Here is a 14,132-nt window from a genome sequence, read left to right as displayed (position 1 = left end):
CTGTATACGGACGGAGGCTCCCGCCATTACTGAGGTGAGGTGACATCTGACGTTTCTCTCGTCTTGTCATTCTGTGGCTGAAGTCTAGGGGGCGGGGCTTCGGTTCGTGTTGTAATGGCCGCGCCCCCTAAACAACCGGATTTAGGCGGGAAGAAGGAGCCAAGGAGGTCGGAGCAGGTGCACGATTGTTTAGAGGGCGGAGCTGTTATGGGAGTGCACGCTCTGGGGGCGGGAACTGGTACGGAGGTAGCTTGTGCCTGGTACAGGGGGTGGGCGGGGTTGTCCATGGGATGGGCGTGTGTTACTAGAGGGGAGGAGCCGCTGTTATCTCGGGCCCGTTGGACGCTCCGGATGAGGCGCAGTATGCAGTCTGCTCTGCTCCTCCTCATCGTGTGTACTGCCGGTGAGCCGTGTCATGTGTGCCTCCTGTGGGACGTGACCTCCTCCTCCGTCATGTGTAGTCTCCTCCCTGTCATGTGTGCCTCCTGTGTGACCTCCTCCCCAGTCGTGTCATGTGTGCCTCCTGTGTGACCTCCTCCCCAGTCGTGTCATGTGTGCCTCCTGTGTGACCTCCTCCCCAGTCGTGTCATGTGTGCCTCCTGTGGGACGTGACCTCCTCCTCCCTCATGTGTAATATGTGCCTCCCCAGTCATGTCAAGTGTGACCTCCTCCTCCTCCCTGTCATGTGTGACCTCCTCCTCCTCCCTGTCATGTGTGACCTCCTCCTCCCTGTCATGTGTGACCTCCTCCTCCTCCTCCCTGTCATGTGTGACCTCCTCCTCCTCCTCCCTGTCATGTGTGACCTCCTCCTCCTCCTCCCTGTCATGTGTGACCTCCTCCTCCTCCCTGTCATGTGTGACCGCCTCCTCCTCCTCCCTGTCATGTGACCTCCTCCTCCTCCTCCCTGTCATGTGTGACCTCCTCCTCCTCCCTGTCATGTGTGACCGCCTCCTCCTCCTCCCTGTCATGTGTGACCTCCTCCTCCTCCCTGTCATGTGTGACCGCCTCCTCCTCCCTCTCCTCCCTGTCGTGTGTGACCGCCTCCTCCTCCCTCTCCTCCCTGTCGTGTGTGGCCGCCTCCTCCTCCCTCTCCTCCCTGTCGCGTGTGGCCGCCTCCTCCTCCCTCTCCTCCCTGTCGTGTGTGGCCGCCTCCTCCTCCCTCTCCTCCCTGTCGTGTGTGACCGCCTCCTCCTCCCTCTCCTCCCTGTCGTGTGTGACCGCCTCCTCCTCCCTCTCCTCCCTGTCGTGTGTGGCCGCCTCCTCCTCCCTCTCCTCCCTGTCGTGTGTGACCGCCTCCTCCTCCCTCTCCTCCCTGTCGTGTGTGGCCGCCTCCTCCTCCCTCTCCTCCCTGTCGTGTGTGGCCGCCTCCTCCTCCCTCTCCTCCCTGTCGTGTGTGGCCGCCTCCTCCTCCCTGTCATGTGTGACCTCCTCCTCCTCCCTGTCATGTGTGACCTCCTCCTCCCTGTCGTGTGTGGCCGCCTCCTCCTCCCTCTCCTCCCTGTCGTGTGTGGCCGCCTCCTCCTCCCTCTCCTCCCTGTCGTGTGTGACCGCCTCCTCCTCCCTCTCCTCCCTGTCGTGTGTGGCCGCCTCCTCCTCCCTCTCCTCCCTGTCGTGTGTGGCCGCCTCCTCCTCCCTCTCCTCCCTGTCGTGTGTGGCCGCCTCCTCCTCCCTCTCCTCCCTGTCGTGTGTGGCCGCCTCCTCCTCCCTCTCCTCCCTGTCGTGTGTGTCCGCCTCCTCCTCCCTGTCCTCCCTGTCTTGTGTGGCCGCCTCCTCCTCCCTGTCTTGTGTGACCTCCTCCTCCTCCCTGTCATGTGTGACCTCCTCCTCCCTGTCATGTGTGACCTCCTCCTCCCTGTCATGTGTGACCTCCTCCTCCTCCTCCCTGTCATGTGTGACCTCCTCCTCCTCCTCCCTGTCATGTGTGACCTCCTCCTCCTCCTCCCTGTCATGTGTGACCTCCTCCTCCTCCCTGTCATGTGTGACCGCCTCCTCCTCCTCCCTGTCATGTGACCTCCTCCTCCTCCTCCCTGTCATGTGTGACCTCCTCCTCCTCCCTGTCATGTGTGACCGCCTCCTCCTCCTCCCTGTCATGTGTGACCTCCTCCTCCTCCCTGTCATGTGTGACCGCCTCCTCCTCCCTCTCCTCCCTGTCGTGTGTGGCCGCCTCCTCCTCCCTCTCCTCCCTGTCGTGTGTGGCCGCCTCCTCCTCCCTCTCCTCCCTGTCGTGTGTGGCCGCCTCCTCCTCCCTCTCCTCCCTGTCGTGTGTGGCCGCCTCCTCCTCCCTCTCCTCCCTGTCGTGTGTGGCCGCCTCCTCCTCCCTCTCCTCCCTGTCGTGTGTGGCCGCCTCCTCCTCCCTCTCCTCCCTGTCGTGTGTGGCCGCCTCCTCCTCCCTCTCCTCCCTGTCGTGTGTGGCCGCCTCCTCCTCCCTCTCCTCCCTGTCGTGTGTGGCCGCCTCCTCCTCCCTCTCCTCCCTGTCGTGTGTGGCCGCCTCCTCCTCCCTCTCCTCCCTGTCGTGTGTGGCCGCCTCCTCCTCCCTCTCCTCCCTGTCGTGTGTGGCCGCCTCCTCCTCCCTCTCCTCCCTGTCGTGTGTGGCCGCCTCCTCCTCCCTCTCCTCCCTGTCGTGTGTGGCCGCCTCCTCCTCCCTCTCCTCCCTGTCGTGTGTGGCCGCCTCCTCCTCCCTCTCCTCCCTGTCGTGTGTGGCCGCCTCCTCCTCCCTCTCCTCCCTGTCGTGTGTGGCCGCCTCCTCCTCCCTCTCCTCCCTGTCGTGTGTGGCCGCCTCCTCCTCCCTCTCCTCCCTGTCGTGTGTGGCCGCCTCCTCCTCCCTCTCCTCCCTGTCGTGTGTGGCCGCCTCCTCCTCCCTCTCCTCCCTGTCGTGTGTGGCCGCCTCCTCCTCCCTCTCCTCCCTGTCGTGTGTGGCCGCCTCCTCCTCCCTCTCCTCCCTGTCGTGTGTGGCCGCCTCCTCCTCCCTCTCCTCCCTGTCGTGTGTGGCCGCCTCCTCCTCCCTCTCCTCCCTGTCGTGTGTGGCCGCCTCCTCCTCCCTCTCCTCCCTGTCGTGTGTGGCCGCCTCCTCCTCCCTCTCCTCCCTGTCGTGTGTGGCCGCCTCCTCCTCCCTCTCCTCCCTGTCGTGTGTGGCCGCCTCCTCCTCCCTCTCCTCCCTGTCGTGTGTGGCCGCCTCCTCCTCCCTCTCCTCCCTGTCGTGTGTGGCCGCCTCCTCCTCCCTCTCCTCCCTGTCGTGTGTGGCCGCCTCCTCCTCCCTCTCCTCCCTGTCGTGTGTGGCCGCCTCCTCCTCCCTCTCCTCCCTGTCGTGTGTGGCCGCCTCCTCCTCCCTCTCCTCCCTGTCGTGTGTGGCCGCCTCCTCCTCCCTCTCCTCCCTGTCGTGTGTGGCCGCCTCCTCCTCCCTCTCCTCCCTGTCGTGTGTGGCCGCCTCCTCCTCCCTCTCCTCCCTGTCGTGTGTGGCCGCCTCCTCCTCCCTCTCCTCCCTGTCGTGTGTGGCCGCCTCCTCCTCCCTCTCCTCCCTGTCGTGTGTGGCCGCCTCCTCCTCCCTCTCCTCCCTGTCGTGTGGTGGCCGCCTCCTCCTCCCTCTCCTCCCTGTCGTGTGTGGCCGCCTCCTCCTCCCTCTCCTCCCTGTCGTGTGTGGCCGCCTCCTCCTCCCTCTCCTCCCTGTCGTGTGTGGCCGCCTCCTCCCTCCTCCCTGTCGTGTGTGGCCGCCTCCTCCTCCCTCTCCTCCCTGTCGTGTGTGGCCGCCTCCTCCTCCCTCTCCTCCCTGTCGTGTGGGCCGCCTCCTCCTCCCTCTCCTCCCTGTCGTGTGTGGCCGCCTCCTCCTCCCTCTCCTCCTCTGTCGTGTGTGGCCGCCTCCTCCTCCCTCTCCTCCCTGTCGTGTGTGGCCGCCTCCTCCTCCCTCTCCTCCCTGTCGTGTGTGGCCGCCTCCTCCTCCCTCTCCTCCCTGTCGTGTGTGGCCGCCTCCTCCTCCCTCTCCTCCCTGTCGTGTGTGGCCGCCTCCTCCTCCCTCTCCTCCCTGTCGTGTGTGGCCGCCTCCTCCTCCCTCTCCTCCCTGTCGTGTGTGGCCGCCTCCTCCTCCCTCTCCTCCCTGTCGTGTGTGGCCGCCTCCTCCTCCCTCTCCTCCCTGTCGTGTGTGGCCGCCTCCTCCTCCCTCTCCTCCCTGTCGTGTGTGGCCGCCTCCTCCTCCCTCTCCTCCCTGTCGTGTGTGGCCGCCTCCTCCTCCCTCTCCTCCCTGTCGTGTGTGGCCGCCTCCTCCTCCCTCTCCTCCCTGTCGTGTGTGGCCGCCTCCTCCTCCCTCTCCTCCCTGTCGTGTGTGGCCGCCTCCTCCTCCCTCTCCTCCCTGTCGTGTGTGGCCGCTCCTCCTCCCTCTCCTCCCTGTCGTGTGTGGCCGCCTCCTCCTCCCTCTCCTCCCTGTCGTGTGTGGCCGCCTCCTCCTCCCTCTCCTCCCTGTCGTGTGTGGCCGCCTCCTCCTCCCTCTCCTCCCTGTCGTGTGTGGCCGCCTCCTCCTCCCTCTCCTCCCTGTCGTGTGTGGCCGCCTCCTCCTCCCTCTCCTCCCTGTCGTGTGTGGCCGCCTCCTCCTCCCTCTCCTCCCTGTCGTGTGTGGCCGCCTCCTCCTCCCTCTCCTCCCTGTCGTGTGTGGCCGCCTCCTCCTCCCTCTCCTCCCTGTCGTGTGTGACCTCCTCCTCCTCCTCCTCCCTGTCATGTGTGATTTGACCTCTCTGTGGAGTAGTAATTGTCTTCTGTGTTTCAGGGTGGTGTGCTGGCCGGGAGGTGAAGGTTCCTGGGGGCCCCCTGTACCGTGTGGAGGGGGTGGCGGTCTCCATCCCCTGTAATGTCAGTGGCTATGAGGGCCCGGCGGTGCAGAACTTTGAGTGGTTTGTGTACCGTCCCGGGGCTCCCGACATCTCCATTGCCATTGTCAGCACAAAGGACCCCAACTTCTCCTACGCTGTCTTCAGGCCGCGAGTCGCCAGCGGAGACGTCTCCATCCACCGCCTTGGCGCGGACAGTGTGGAACTCCGCATCCAGCGCCTGCGCAAGGAAGATGAAGGCGTCTACGAGTGCTACACGCCAACCACCGACGCCCGCTACCTGGGGAGCTACAGCGCCAAGATCGCCATGACGGGTGAGTGCCGGTATCATCCATGTCTCACTCCCGGTGGTGGTGCTGAGACTCGTCCATTCCACGCTGCGGGGGGCTGCACCGAGGCTCTTCCATGTCTCGCTGGCAGTGTTGTGTGTGTGTGTAATATGAGGCACTGGTGGTGGCGGCCGCCTGCTGGTGGGTGCTCGTCTATATGCGATTCAGAGTTTAGTAGGAGGATAGTTAGCGAGGTCCGCCTCCAGTGTTTTGGGGATATTTTCTGGATGTCTTTGATGTGCTCCAGGCGTCCGGTTGTGTTAGTCGTCTTCTCTTATACACATCATGAATGAATTGTTTTGGAAGTTTTCTTCCAGAAGTCCTCATCGTATGGCTTTCTATTGACTGTATGGTCTTGTGTGGTGGAAGGGTTTTGTTGGGGTGCAGGAGAGCTGTCTTATCAGATAATGAAGATGTTGTCTCTATATATCTCCTGGAGTAGATGATCTCCTCTTAATATCTGGGATGGTTCCCGATATGATGTTCTTCAGACTCGCCCATGAAGAGATCTGCAGAGGATGGCGCTTCTCCTGTCCCCATAGCTGTCCCTTTACACTAGGGATCGACCGATATAGATTTTTTTAGGGCCGATACCGATAATTTGTGAACTTTCAGGCCGATAGCCGATAATTTATACCGATATATTCTGGGAATTTTCATTTTTTTTTTTTTTTGTAAATCTTTCTTTTTCATTTATACTTAATATTTTGGTGTTTTGTTTTTATTTTTGCAACTTTTTTTTTTTTTTTACTAACTTTTAGCCCCCTTAGGGACTAGAACCCTTGTCCTATTCACCCTGATAGATCTCTATCAGGGTGAATAGGAGCTCACACTCTCCCTGCTGCTCTGTGCTCTGTGCACACAGCAGCAGGATGGTTACTATGGCAGCCAGGGATTCAGCAGTGTCTGATAGATCTCTACCAGGGCGAATAGGAGCTCACACTGTCCCTGCTGTCCTGTGCTCTGTGCACACAGCAGCAGGGAGGTTACCATGGCAGCCAGGGCTTCAGTAGTGTCTGATAGATCTCTATCAGGGTGAATAGGAGCTCACACTGTCCCTGCTGCCCTGTGCATAGTACACACAGCATCAGGGAGCTGACCATAGCATCCAGGGCTTCAGTAGTGTCTGATAGATCTCTATCAGGGTGAATAGGAGCTCACACTGTCCCTGCTGTCCTGTGCATAGTGCACACAGCAGCAGGGAGGTTACCATGGCAGCCAGGGCTTCAGTAGTGTCTGATAGATCTCTATCAGGGTGAATAGGAGCTCACACTGTCCCTGCTGTCCTGTGCTCTGTGCACACAGCAGCAGGGAGGTTACCATGGCAGCCAGGGCTTCAGTAGTGTCTGATAGATCTCTATCAGGGTGAATAGGAGCTCACACTGTCCCTGCTGTCCTGTGCATAGTGCACACAGCAGCAGGGAGGTGACCATAGCATCCAGGGCTTCAGTAGTGTCTGATAGATCTCTATCAGGGTGAATAGGAGCTCACACTGTCCCTGCTGTCCTGTGCATAGTGCACACAGCATCAGGGAGCTGACCATGGCAGCCAGGGCTTCAGTAGTGTCTGATAGATCTCTATCAGGGTGAATAGGAGCTCACACTGTCCCTGCTGTCCTGTGCATAGTGCACACAGCAGTAGGGAGGTTACCATGGCAGCCAGGGCTTCAGTAGTGTCTGATAGATCTCTATCAGGGTGAATAGGAGCTCACACTGTCCCTGCTGCCCTGTGCATAGTACACACAGCAGCAGGGAGGTGACCATAGCATCCAGGGCTTCAGTAGTGTCTGATAGATCTCTATCAGGGTGAATAGGAGCTCACACTGTCCCTGCTGTCCTGTGCATAGTGCACACAGCATCAGGGAGATGACCATGGCAGCCAGGGCTTCAGTAGTGTCTGATAGATCTCTATCAGGGTGAATAGGAGCGCACACTGTCCCTGCTGCCCTGTGCATAGTACACACAGCAGCAGGGAGGTGACCATAGCATCCAGGGCTTCAGTAGTGTCTGATAGATCTCTATCAGGGTGAATAGGAGCTCACACTGTCCCTGCTGTCCTGTGCATAGTGCACACCGTAGCAGGGAGGTTACCATGGCAGCCAGGGCTTCAGTAGTGTCTGATAGATCTCTATCAGGGTGAATAGGAGCTCACACTGTCCCTGCTGTCCTGTGCATAGTGCACACAGCAGCAGGGAGGTTACCATGGCAGCCAGGGCTTCAGTAGTGTCTGATAGATCTCTATCAGGGTGAATAGGAGCTCACACTGTCCCTGCTGTCCTGTGCATAGTGCACACCGTAGCAGGGAGGTTACCATGGCAGCCAGGGCTTCAGTAGTGTCTGATAGATCTCTATCAGGGTGAATAGGAGCTCACACTGTCCCTGCTGTCCTGTGTATAGTGCACACAGCAGCAGGGAGCTGACCATGGCAGCCAGGGCTTCAGTAGTGTCTGATAGAGATCTATCAGGGTGAATAGGGGCTCACACTGTCCCTGCTGCTCTGTGCACACAGCAGCAGGGAGGTTACCATAGCATCCAGGGCTTCAGTAGTGTCTGATAGATCTCTATCAGGGTGAATAGGAGCTCACACTGTCCCTGCTGCTCTGTGCACACAGCAGCAGTGAGGTTACCATAGCATCCAGGGCTTCAATAGCATCCTGGCTGCCATGGTAACTGATCGGAGCCCCAGCATTACACTGCTGGGGCTCCGCTCGGAGGAGCAAGGAAGAGGGGATCCTGTGGAGGGGCGCACTGCGCCACCAATGTCTAATACTTGGCTAGGGGGGGGGGGCGCACTGCACCACCAATGAAGCTTAATCTCTCATTTATTCATATACAGGAGGCGGGAGCTGCAGTATCACATAGCCGGCTTCCGACCTCTATGAGCAATAGCTGCGATCCGCGGCACCTGAGGGGTTAACTACCGCAGATCGCAGCTACTGCTCATAGAGGTCGGGAGCCGGCTATGTGATACTGCAGCTCCCGCCTCCTGTATATGAATGAATGAGAGATTAAGCTTCATTAGTGGCGCAGTGGCCATAGCTCCTCCCCTTCTCTTCTCCTCCCTCCTCTTATTGGCGGCTGCAGCAGCACAGGGGGAGGAGACGCTGCTAAGGGGAACACGGAGAGAGCTGTCAGCAGCGCGATCTGTGTTCCCCATACGCTATCGGAATATCAGCAAAATAGATGCCGATAGCGGTCAAAATCCTGAATATTGGCCGAAAAGATCGGTAAATCCGATAATCGGTCGATCCCTACTTTACACTGGGGATATATTGATTTGTTATATAGGACAGAATTATTTTTTAGTAAGGAGATCGGCCTGTGATGGGTGGAGGGTCGAGTTGGTGTTTCTTGCGCTATGTATTCCAAGCTCATGTAGAGGACATAACTGGGCAGCCGTTCCATGGCGTGCAGCTCCTGAACCAGCCAGCTGGAGTCGTGGAGGCAGCTCGGGAGGAACAGGTCTAAGTGGTGGGATGGATGGAGGTAATTGGTTGTCCGGGGGTCGGTGATAGAAGTATGGTGTGCACGGGTTCCTTGGCATTAAGAAGTTTCTTTTTCCTTTTTTGAAAGTATATTTTATGTTGACTGCGGTTTTATTTTTATTTTTTGATATATATATATATATATATATATATATATATATATATATATATATATATATATATATATATATATATAATTTTTTTTTTACTAGTTTATTTAACCTTTGATAACCTTTTGGGATGATCTTCTGATATACACTGTCGCTTCCTGTCCGTAGTCCACATGTCTGGTATCACTATCCCACCGACGGTTATTCCGTTTTATTCAGGTCTCCTCTGTAGTTGATCTCCTGATGTTTGTCTGTAGTATGTTTTAGATGGATTTTTTTTTATATTTTCAACCTCCAAAATGTCTTTATTGTAAGATTTCTTCAGAATGTCTTCAGGTCAGTGTATGATTCCAGAGGCTTACTATCTTACAGGCCCCTCCATAACAGACTTGTTTGGTGTGCTGTGTGGATCGGGGTTCTTTTAGGGCTGTTGGAGAGGTTGAAGGTTGTAACCGTGGATCAGGGTTCTTTTAGGCCTATGGGGGGGGGCACTGTTGGAGAGGTTAAAGGTTGTAACCGTGGATTGGGGTTCTCTTTTAGGGCTGTTGGGGGGGTGCTTCAGACGTTTTCCCCTGTTGGTCCCCTCTCCTCTCGGTGTAGCTCTTTTCCTGGTGTAGGTTTGTAGTATTGTGTGACATATTTTCCCAGAAAATGTTGTGTTTTTCTTCAAGGTATAGAAAAGGAACGAGTTGGAGGAGGACCTTGAGTTGTCAGAATGGTAGCGGATGTAGTCGTGTGGAAGCTGAGGGTATCTATGGCTGTACTGGGATGTTTGGCGGTAGTAGCTGACGACCCTCCTGTGAAGGTGTAAGATGTAGTCAGGTTGTCAAAGGGGTTTATTTCTGGAGGAAAGGTAGGGTGATCAAGTATCGGACATGACTGGGATGAAACGGGTGTCATTTCTCCGTTTGGTGCAGTGAAGTGGGGGGTGTCCTGTCACCTTTCTCTGTAGACGTTCTGACATTTTGTGGGTCCTGCACAATGGTGGTGGTGGGGTTATTGTGTCTTCTCCATGTCTTTGATCTGAGCTGGTGAGGGTGAGAAGATCTGTGGAGATTGGCTGGTTCTGTGTGCGCTGCAGTCAGGGATTCCCATTCATATGTGAAGTTGGGGGGGGGGGGGCAGCTCTAATCCATCCCATTGGGGCTACGTTCTCCATAATTATACCGAATAGGACGTCTAGTTGATGAGAGTTCACTTTTCAAAAGTTTTGAGTAGCTTCAGCATTTTGTTAGTGTCTCCAATTCTGATATTGTCTGTGCGGCCGTTTTATCGGAGCGGTGGATCGGATTACCAGGTGTTTTCCTTGTTTTCTTGTTTCCACGCTGGGGCTCATCCATTCCACACTACAGGGGTGCTGACGCTTATCCATTCCACCCTGCAGGGGGCGCTCTAAAGCTCGTTCTTCTGTCTTGCAGTGCTCCCGGACACCCTGCAGGTCTCTTCTAAAGGGATGAATAAGGGTCGTGTGTCGTCCCCGCTGCAGCTCCACCTGGTGGAGGGGCGAGAGCTGCACCTGTCCTGTTGGGCGCTGGCCACCACTTCGCAGCACACCCACCTCTCTGTGTCCTTTGGGGTCAGCGCCCCCGGCGCTCCAGTTGGACGGGACACTCTGCAGGACATCATTTCTGTGCGCTGGGACTTCAGCGTGGAGCCGGCCCGCTACAGGGAGCGCTACCTCAATGAGGAGATCCGGGTGGAGAAAACTGCCAACTCCACCTACAAAATGGTGATTGCCCGGCTGCGGCCACAGGATGCCGGCACCTACCACTGCACCGCCGCCCAGTGGATCCAGGACCCGGACGGCGGGTGGCAGAAGATCTCTGAGAAGAGGTCGGTGCTGGCCCAGGTGTCGGTGCAGACAATCGGTGAGCAGCCTAGGTGTAACACCAAGCCCCAGAGGTGGCCTGCAGAGCTTGCACTCTAACGAGGTCTCTCTCTTTTTCTTTCGCTCTTTCTTTCTCTCCAGACTCCCAGCTGCAGGTCTCGTCCAGGCCTCGAGAACTGCACGTCCAGTCTGGAGACACCCTGGAGATGTTCTGCAATGTGTCCATGCTGACACCCCCTCCCCTGGACCTCGTCTTCTCCGTGCAGTGGTGGGTGACATCTACCACTGATTCTCCAGGACATTTGGTGGCGTCCGTGAGTGCCGAGGGAGCGGTGCAGCTGGGAGAACAGTACGTGGGGCAAGACGTGGGAGCGAGACACCTTTCTCTGGAGAAGATCTCCCCCTCCCCGGGCACCTTCCGCCTCAGAATATACTCAGCTCAACCTGGAGACACCGGTGCCTACTACTGCCAGGTGACTGCATCTGTCACCTACCCTGGAGCCCGGCAAGAGGAAGTGTCCACCAAGACCTCACCGAGCCTGACAGTGCTGATGAGACCGCAGGGTGAGATCTTTCTGCCTTGGGAGACGCCCATAGTGTTACAGTAGAGGCCTCTGCCGGGGGAAGGCGACGACTGGCCTGACTGTAGAGGCCTCTGCCGGGGGAAGGCGACGACTGGCCTGACTGTAGAGGCCTCTGCCGGGGGAAGGCGACGACTGGCCTGACTGTAGAGGCCTCTGCCGGGGGAAGGCGACGACTGGCCTGACTGTAGAGGCCTCTGCCGGGGGAAGGCGACGACTGGCCTGACTGTAGAGGCCTCTGCCGGGGGAAGGCGACGACTGGCCTGACTGTAGAGGCCTCTGCCGGGGGAAGGCGACGACTGGCCTGACTGTAGAGGCCTCTGCCGGGGGAAGGCGACGACTGGCCTGACTGTAGAGGCCTCTGCCGGGGGAAGGCGACGACTGGCCTGACTGTAGAGGCCTCTGCCGGGGGAAGGCGACGACTGGCCTGACTGTAGAGGCCTCTGCCGGGGGAAGGCGACGACTGGCCTGACTGTAGAGGCCTCTGCCGGGGGAAGGCGACGACTGGCCTGACTGTAGAGGCCTCTGCCGGGGGAAGGCGACGACTGGCCTGACTGTAGAGGCCTCTGCCGGGGGAAGGCGACGACTGGCCTGACTGTAGAGGCCTCTGCCGGGGGAAGGCGACGACTGGCCTGACTGTAGAGGCCTCTGCCGGGGGAAGGCGACGACTGGCCTGACTGTAGAGGCCTCTGCCGGGGGAAGGCGACGACTGGCCTGACTGTAGAGGCCTCTGCCGGGGGAAGGCGACGACTGGCCTGACTGTAGAGGCCTCTGCCGGGGGAAGGCGACGACTGGCCTGACTGTAGAGGCCTCTGCCGGGGGAAGGCGACGACTGGCCTGACTGTAGAGGCCTCTGCCGGGGGAAGGCGACGACTGGCCTGACTGTAGAGGCCTCTGCCGGGGGAAGGCGACGACTGGCCTGACTGTAGAGGCCTCTGCTGGGGGAAGGCGACGACTGGCCTGACTGTAGAGGCCTCTGCCGGGGGAAGGCGACGACTGGCCTGACTGTAGAGGCCTCTGCCGGGGGAAGGCTCTAACCTCCTCTTTGCTCCACCCTTGCAGACATTGTTGTGAAGGCCTTCGTTGTGCTGGACTCCACCTCCATCTATCGTGGTGACACGGCGGTCTTGCTCTGTAATATCTCTGTGGACGCCCCAACGCCATCTCTTCATGTCGCGGTCGGCTGGTGGGTGGAGCTGATTGGAAAGGAGCCACATGAGAGAACAGGCAGACTGGTGGCATCGGTGACCCGCCAGGGTGTGTCTGAGGTAGGGGCTCGTGTCTCTGGGGAGCTGAGCACAGACAAGGTGGGAGCGGAGTGCCACCGACTGCGTCTCTACAATGTCCAGGCTGAGGACGAGGGATCCTATCACTGTGTTGTCACCGCCTGGCTCCAGTACCCCGACCACAGCTGGTACAATGCCGCCTCCACCAAGTCCAATATCATCAGACTCTACCCCTATGCCCCAGGTATGTGCCAGGACACTGTGGGGGTGGAGCCATGTCTGTGATGATGGGGAGGGGGTGGAGCAATGTCTGGGGGGGTGGAGCAATGCCTGTCTGGTGATGGGGGGAGCAATGCCTGTCTGGTGATTTGGGGGGGGGGGGGGAGCAATGCCTGTCTGGTGATGGGGGGAGCAATGCCTGTCTGGTGATTTGGGGGGGGGGGGGGAGCAATGCCTGTCTGGTGATGAGGGAGCCACGTCTGGTGATTTTGGGGGGGGGGGGGGCGCAATGTCTGGTGATTGGGGGCGCCACGTCTGGTGATGAGGGTGGAGTGACGTCTCTGAGGATGAGAGTTGGGCATTGTCTGATGTTTCATATCGTATAAATTCTCACTTGTCTGTGACTGCTTCCCCCCACCCCACCCCCTCGCCTCTATCTTCCTCCACCACCCCTCTCTCTCATTTCGGTCCCTTGCTTTAGCAGGTGACACATGCCCCTCCCCCTCTGATGATGTCATCTTTGCGTGTTCTTTCAGCCCGTGATCTGCTCCTGATCCCCCTGATCGGCGGTTTTGCCAGCGCACTGGTCGTCGGTATCACCATCTTGTCTACGGTCACCTGCTGCTATATCCGACATCTGCGTATACGGAAGAGGTGAAGGAGCATCCAGGGGGGCCACACTTCTCCTCATATGGTGCATGGACACCATATCTTTGTCATGTGACTTTCAGAACGTCTCTCCTGCACTGATGATGTCATCCTCATTAAGCCCCGCCTCCCCTCAGCCAATGGCGGTGCTTGTTAACAATCCTTACTGCTACATGTGATTGGGGGCGGGGCTCCTGTGACTTCAGCGCCCTGGGCGGGGCCCTGTGTACAAACACCCAATAAAATGTGAAGTTTCTGATCTCTTCGTCAACTGTCACATGTCAAAGGGAGGAGGCTGCTGGTGGGAAAAGTCTGGGAGGAGGCTGCTGGTGGGAAAAGTCTGGGAGGAGGCTGCTGGTGGGAAAAGTCTGGGAGGAGGCTGCTGGTGGGAAAAGTCTGGGAGGAGGCTGCTGGTGGGAGTCACTCCGCTTAGTTGTTACTGTCATCCTAGTGATGGGCGATACGTGATGGCGGATATATTGTACGCGTATGATGGCGGTTGGATTCTTCAGGTTGTCTGGAGAAACCCTAACTTCTCCTGTAATAAAACGAGACTGCAAAGTTCCAGATGGAAAACTCTTCCCAGAATTTTTTTTCTTCTTGAACATTATTTTTATTATTTTATCAAAACGATTGAGTACGGTCTGGTGTGTGCCTGATCGGGTACGGAACACGCAACGTCGCAGTCTGGTGTGTGCCTGATCGGGTACGGAACACGCGACGTCGCAGTCTGGTGTGTGCCTGATCGGGTACGGAGCACGCGACGTCGCAGTCTGGTGTGTGCCTGATCGGGTACGGAGAACGCGACGTCACAGTCTGGTGTGTGCCTGATCGGGTACGGAGCACGCGACGTCGCAGTCTGGTGTGTGCCTGATCGGGTACGGAACTCTCGACAG

General features: G+C 58.3%; 1 protein-coding gene across 2 annotated transcripts; it reads left to right on the top strand.

Moving 5' to 3' along the window:
* Positions 1–256: 256 nt before the first annotated feature.
* Positions 257–13,495, top strand: IGSF8 (immunoglobulin superfamily member 8). Of its 2 annotated transcripts, XM_044274406.1 has the most exons (6): positions 258–403; positions 4,751–5,125; positions 10,153–10,602; positions 10,704–11,126; positions 12,206–12,613; positions 13,125–13,495. In XM_044274406.1, exons 1-6 carry the CDS (start codon positions 286–288, stop codon positions 13,244–13,246), a joined length of 1,896 nt encoding a protein of 631 aa, XP_044130341.1. In that variant the 5' UTR covers positions 258–285; the 3' UTR covers positions 13,247–13,495. The 2 variants fall into 2 exon arrangements, with proteins under 2 accessions (XP_044130342.1, XP_044130341.1); XM_044274407.1 differs by lacking the exon at positions 12,206–12,613 and having other exon boundaries at positions 257–403.
* The last annotated feature ends 637 nt before the right edge of the window (positions 13,496–14,132 follow it).

Source organism: Bufo gargarizans, unplaced genomic scaffold (assembly GCF_014858855.1).
Source record: "Bufo gargarizans isolate SCDJY-AF-19 unplaced genomic scaffold, ASM1485885v1 original_scaffold_1736_pilon, whole genome shotgun sequence".
In the NCBI taxonomy this organism is placed as follows: Eukaryota; Metazoa; Chordata; class Amphibia; order Anura; family Bufonidae; genus Bufo; species Bufo gargarizans.
This window is presented reverse-complemented; position numbering and strand designations above follow the sequence as displayed.

What these genes read in the sequence shown, in the direction of transcription:
- IGSF8 (XM_044274406.1), top strand. Translation starts at nt 286, where the DNA reads ATGGGATGGGCGTGTGTTACTAGAGGGGAGGAGCCGCTGTTATCTCGG. An exon ending in CGCCAAGATCGCCATGACGG is followed by an intron (nt 5,126 to 10,152) that starts GTGAGTGCCGGT and finishes TCTGTCTTGCAG; the next exon opens with TGCTCCCGGACACCCTGCAG. An exon ending in AGTGCTGATGAGACCGCAGG is followed by an intron (nt 11,127 to 12,205) that starts GTGAGATCTTTC and finishes CCACCCTTGCAG; the next exon opens with ACATTGTTGTGAAGGCCTTC.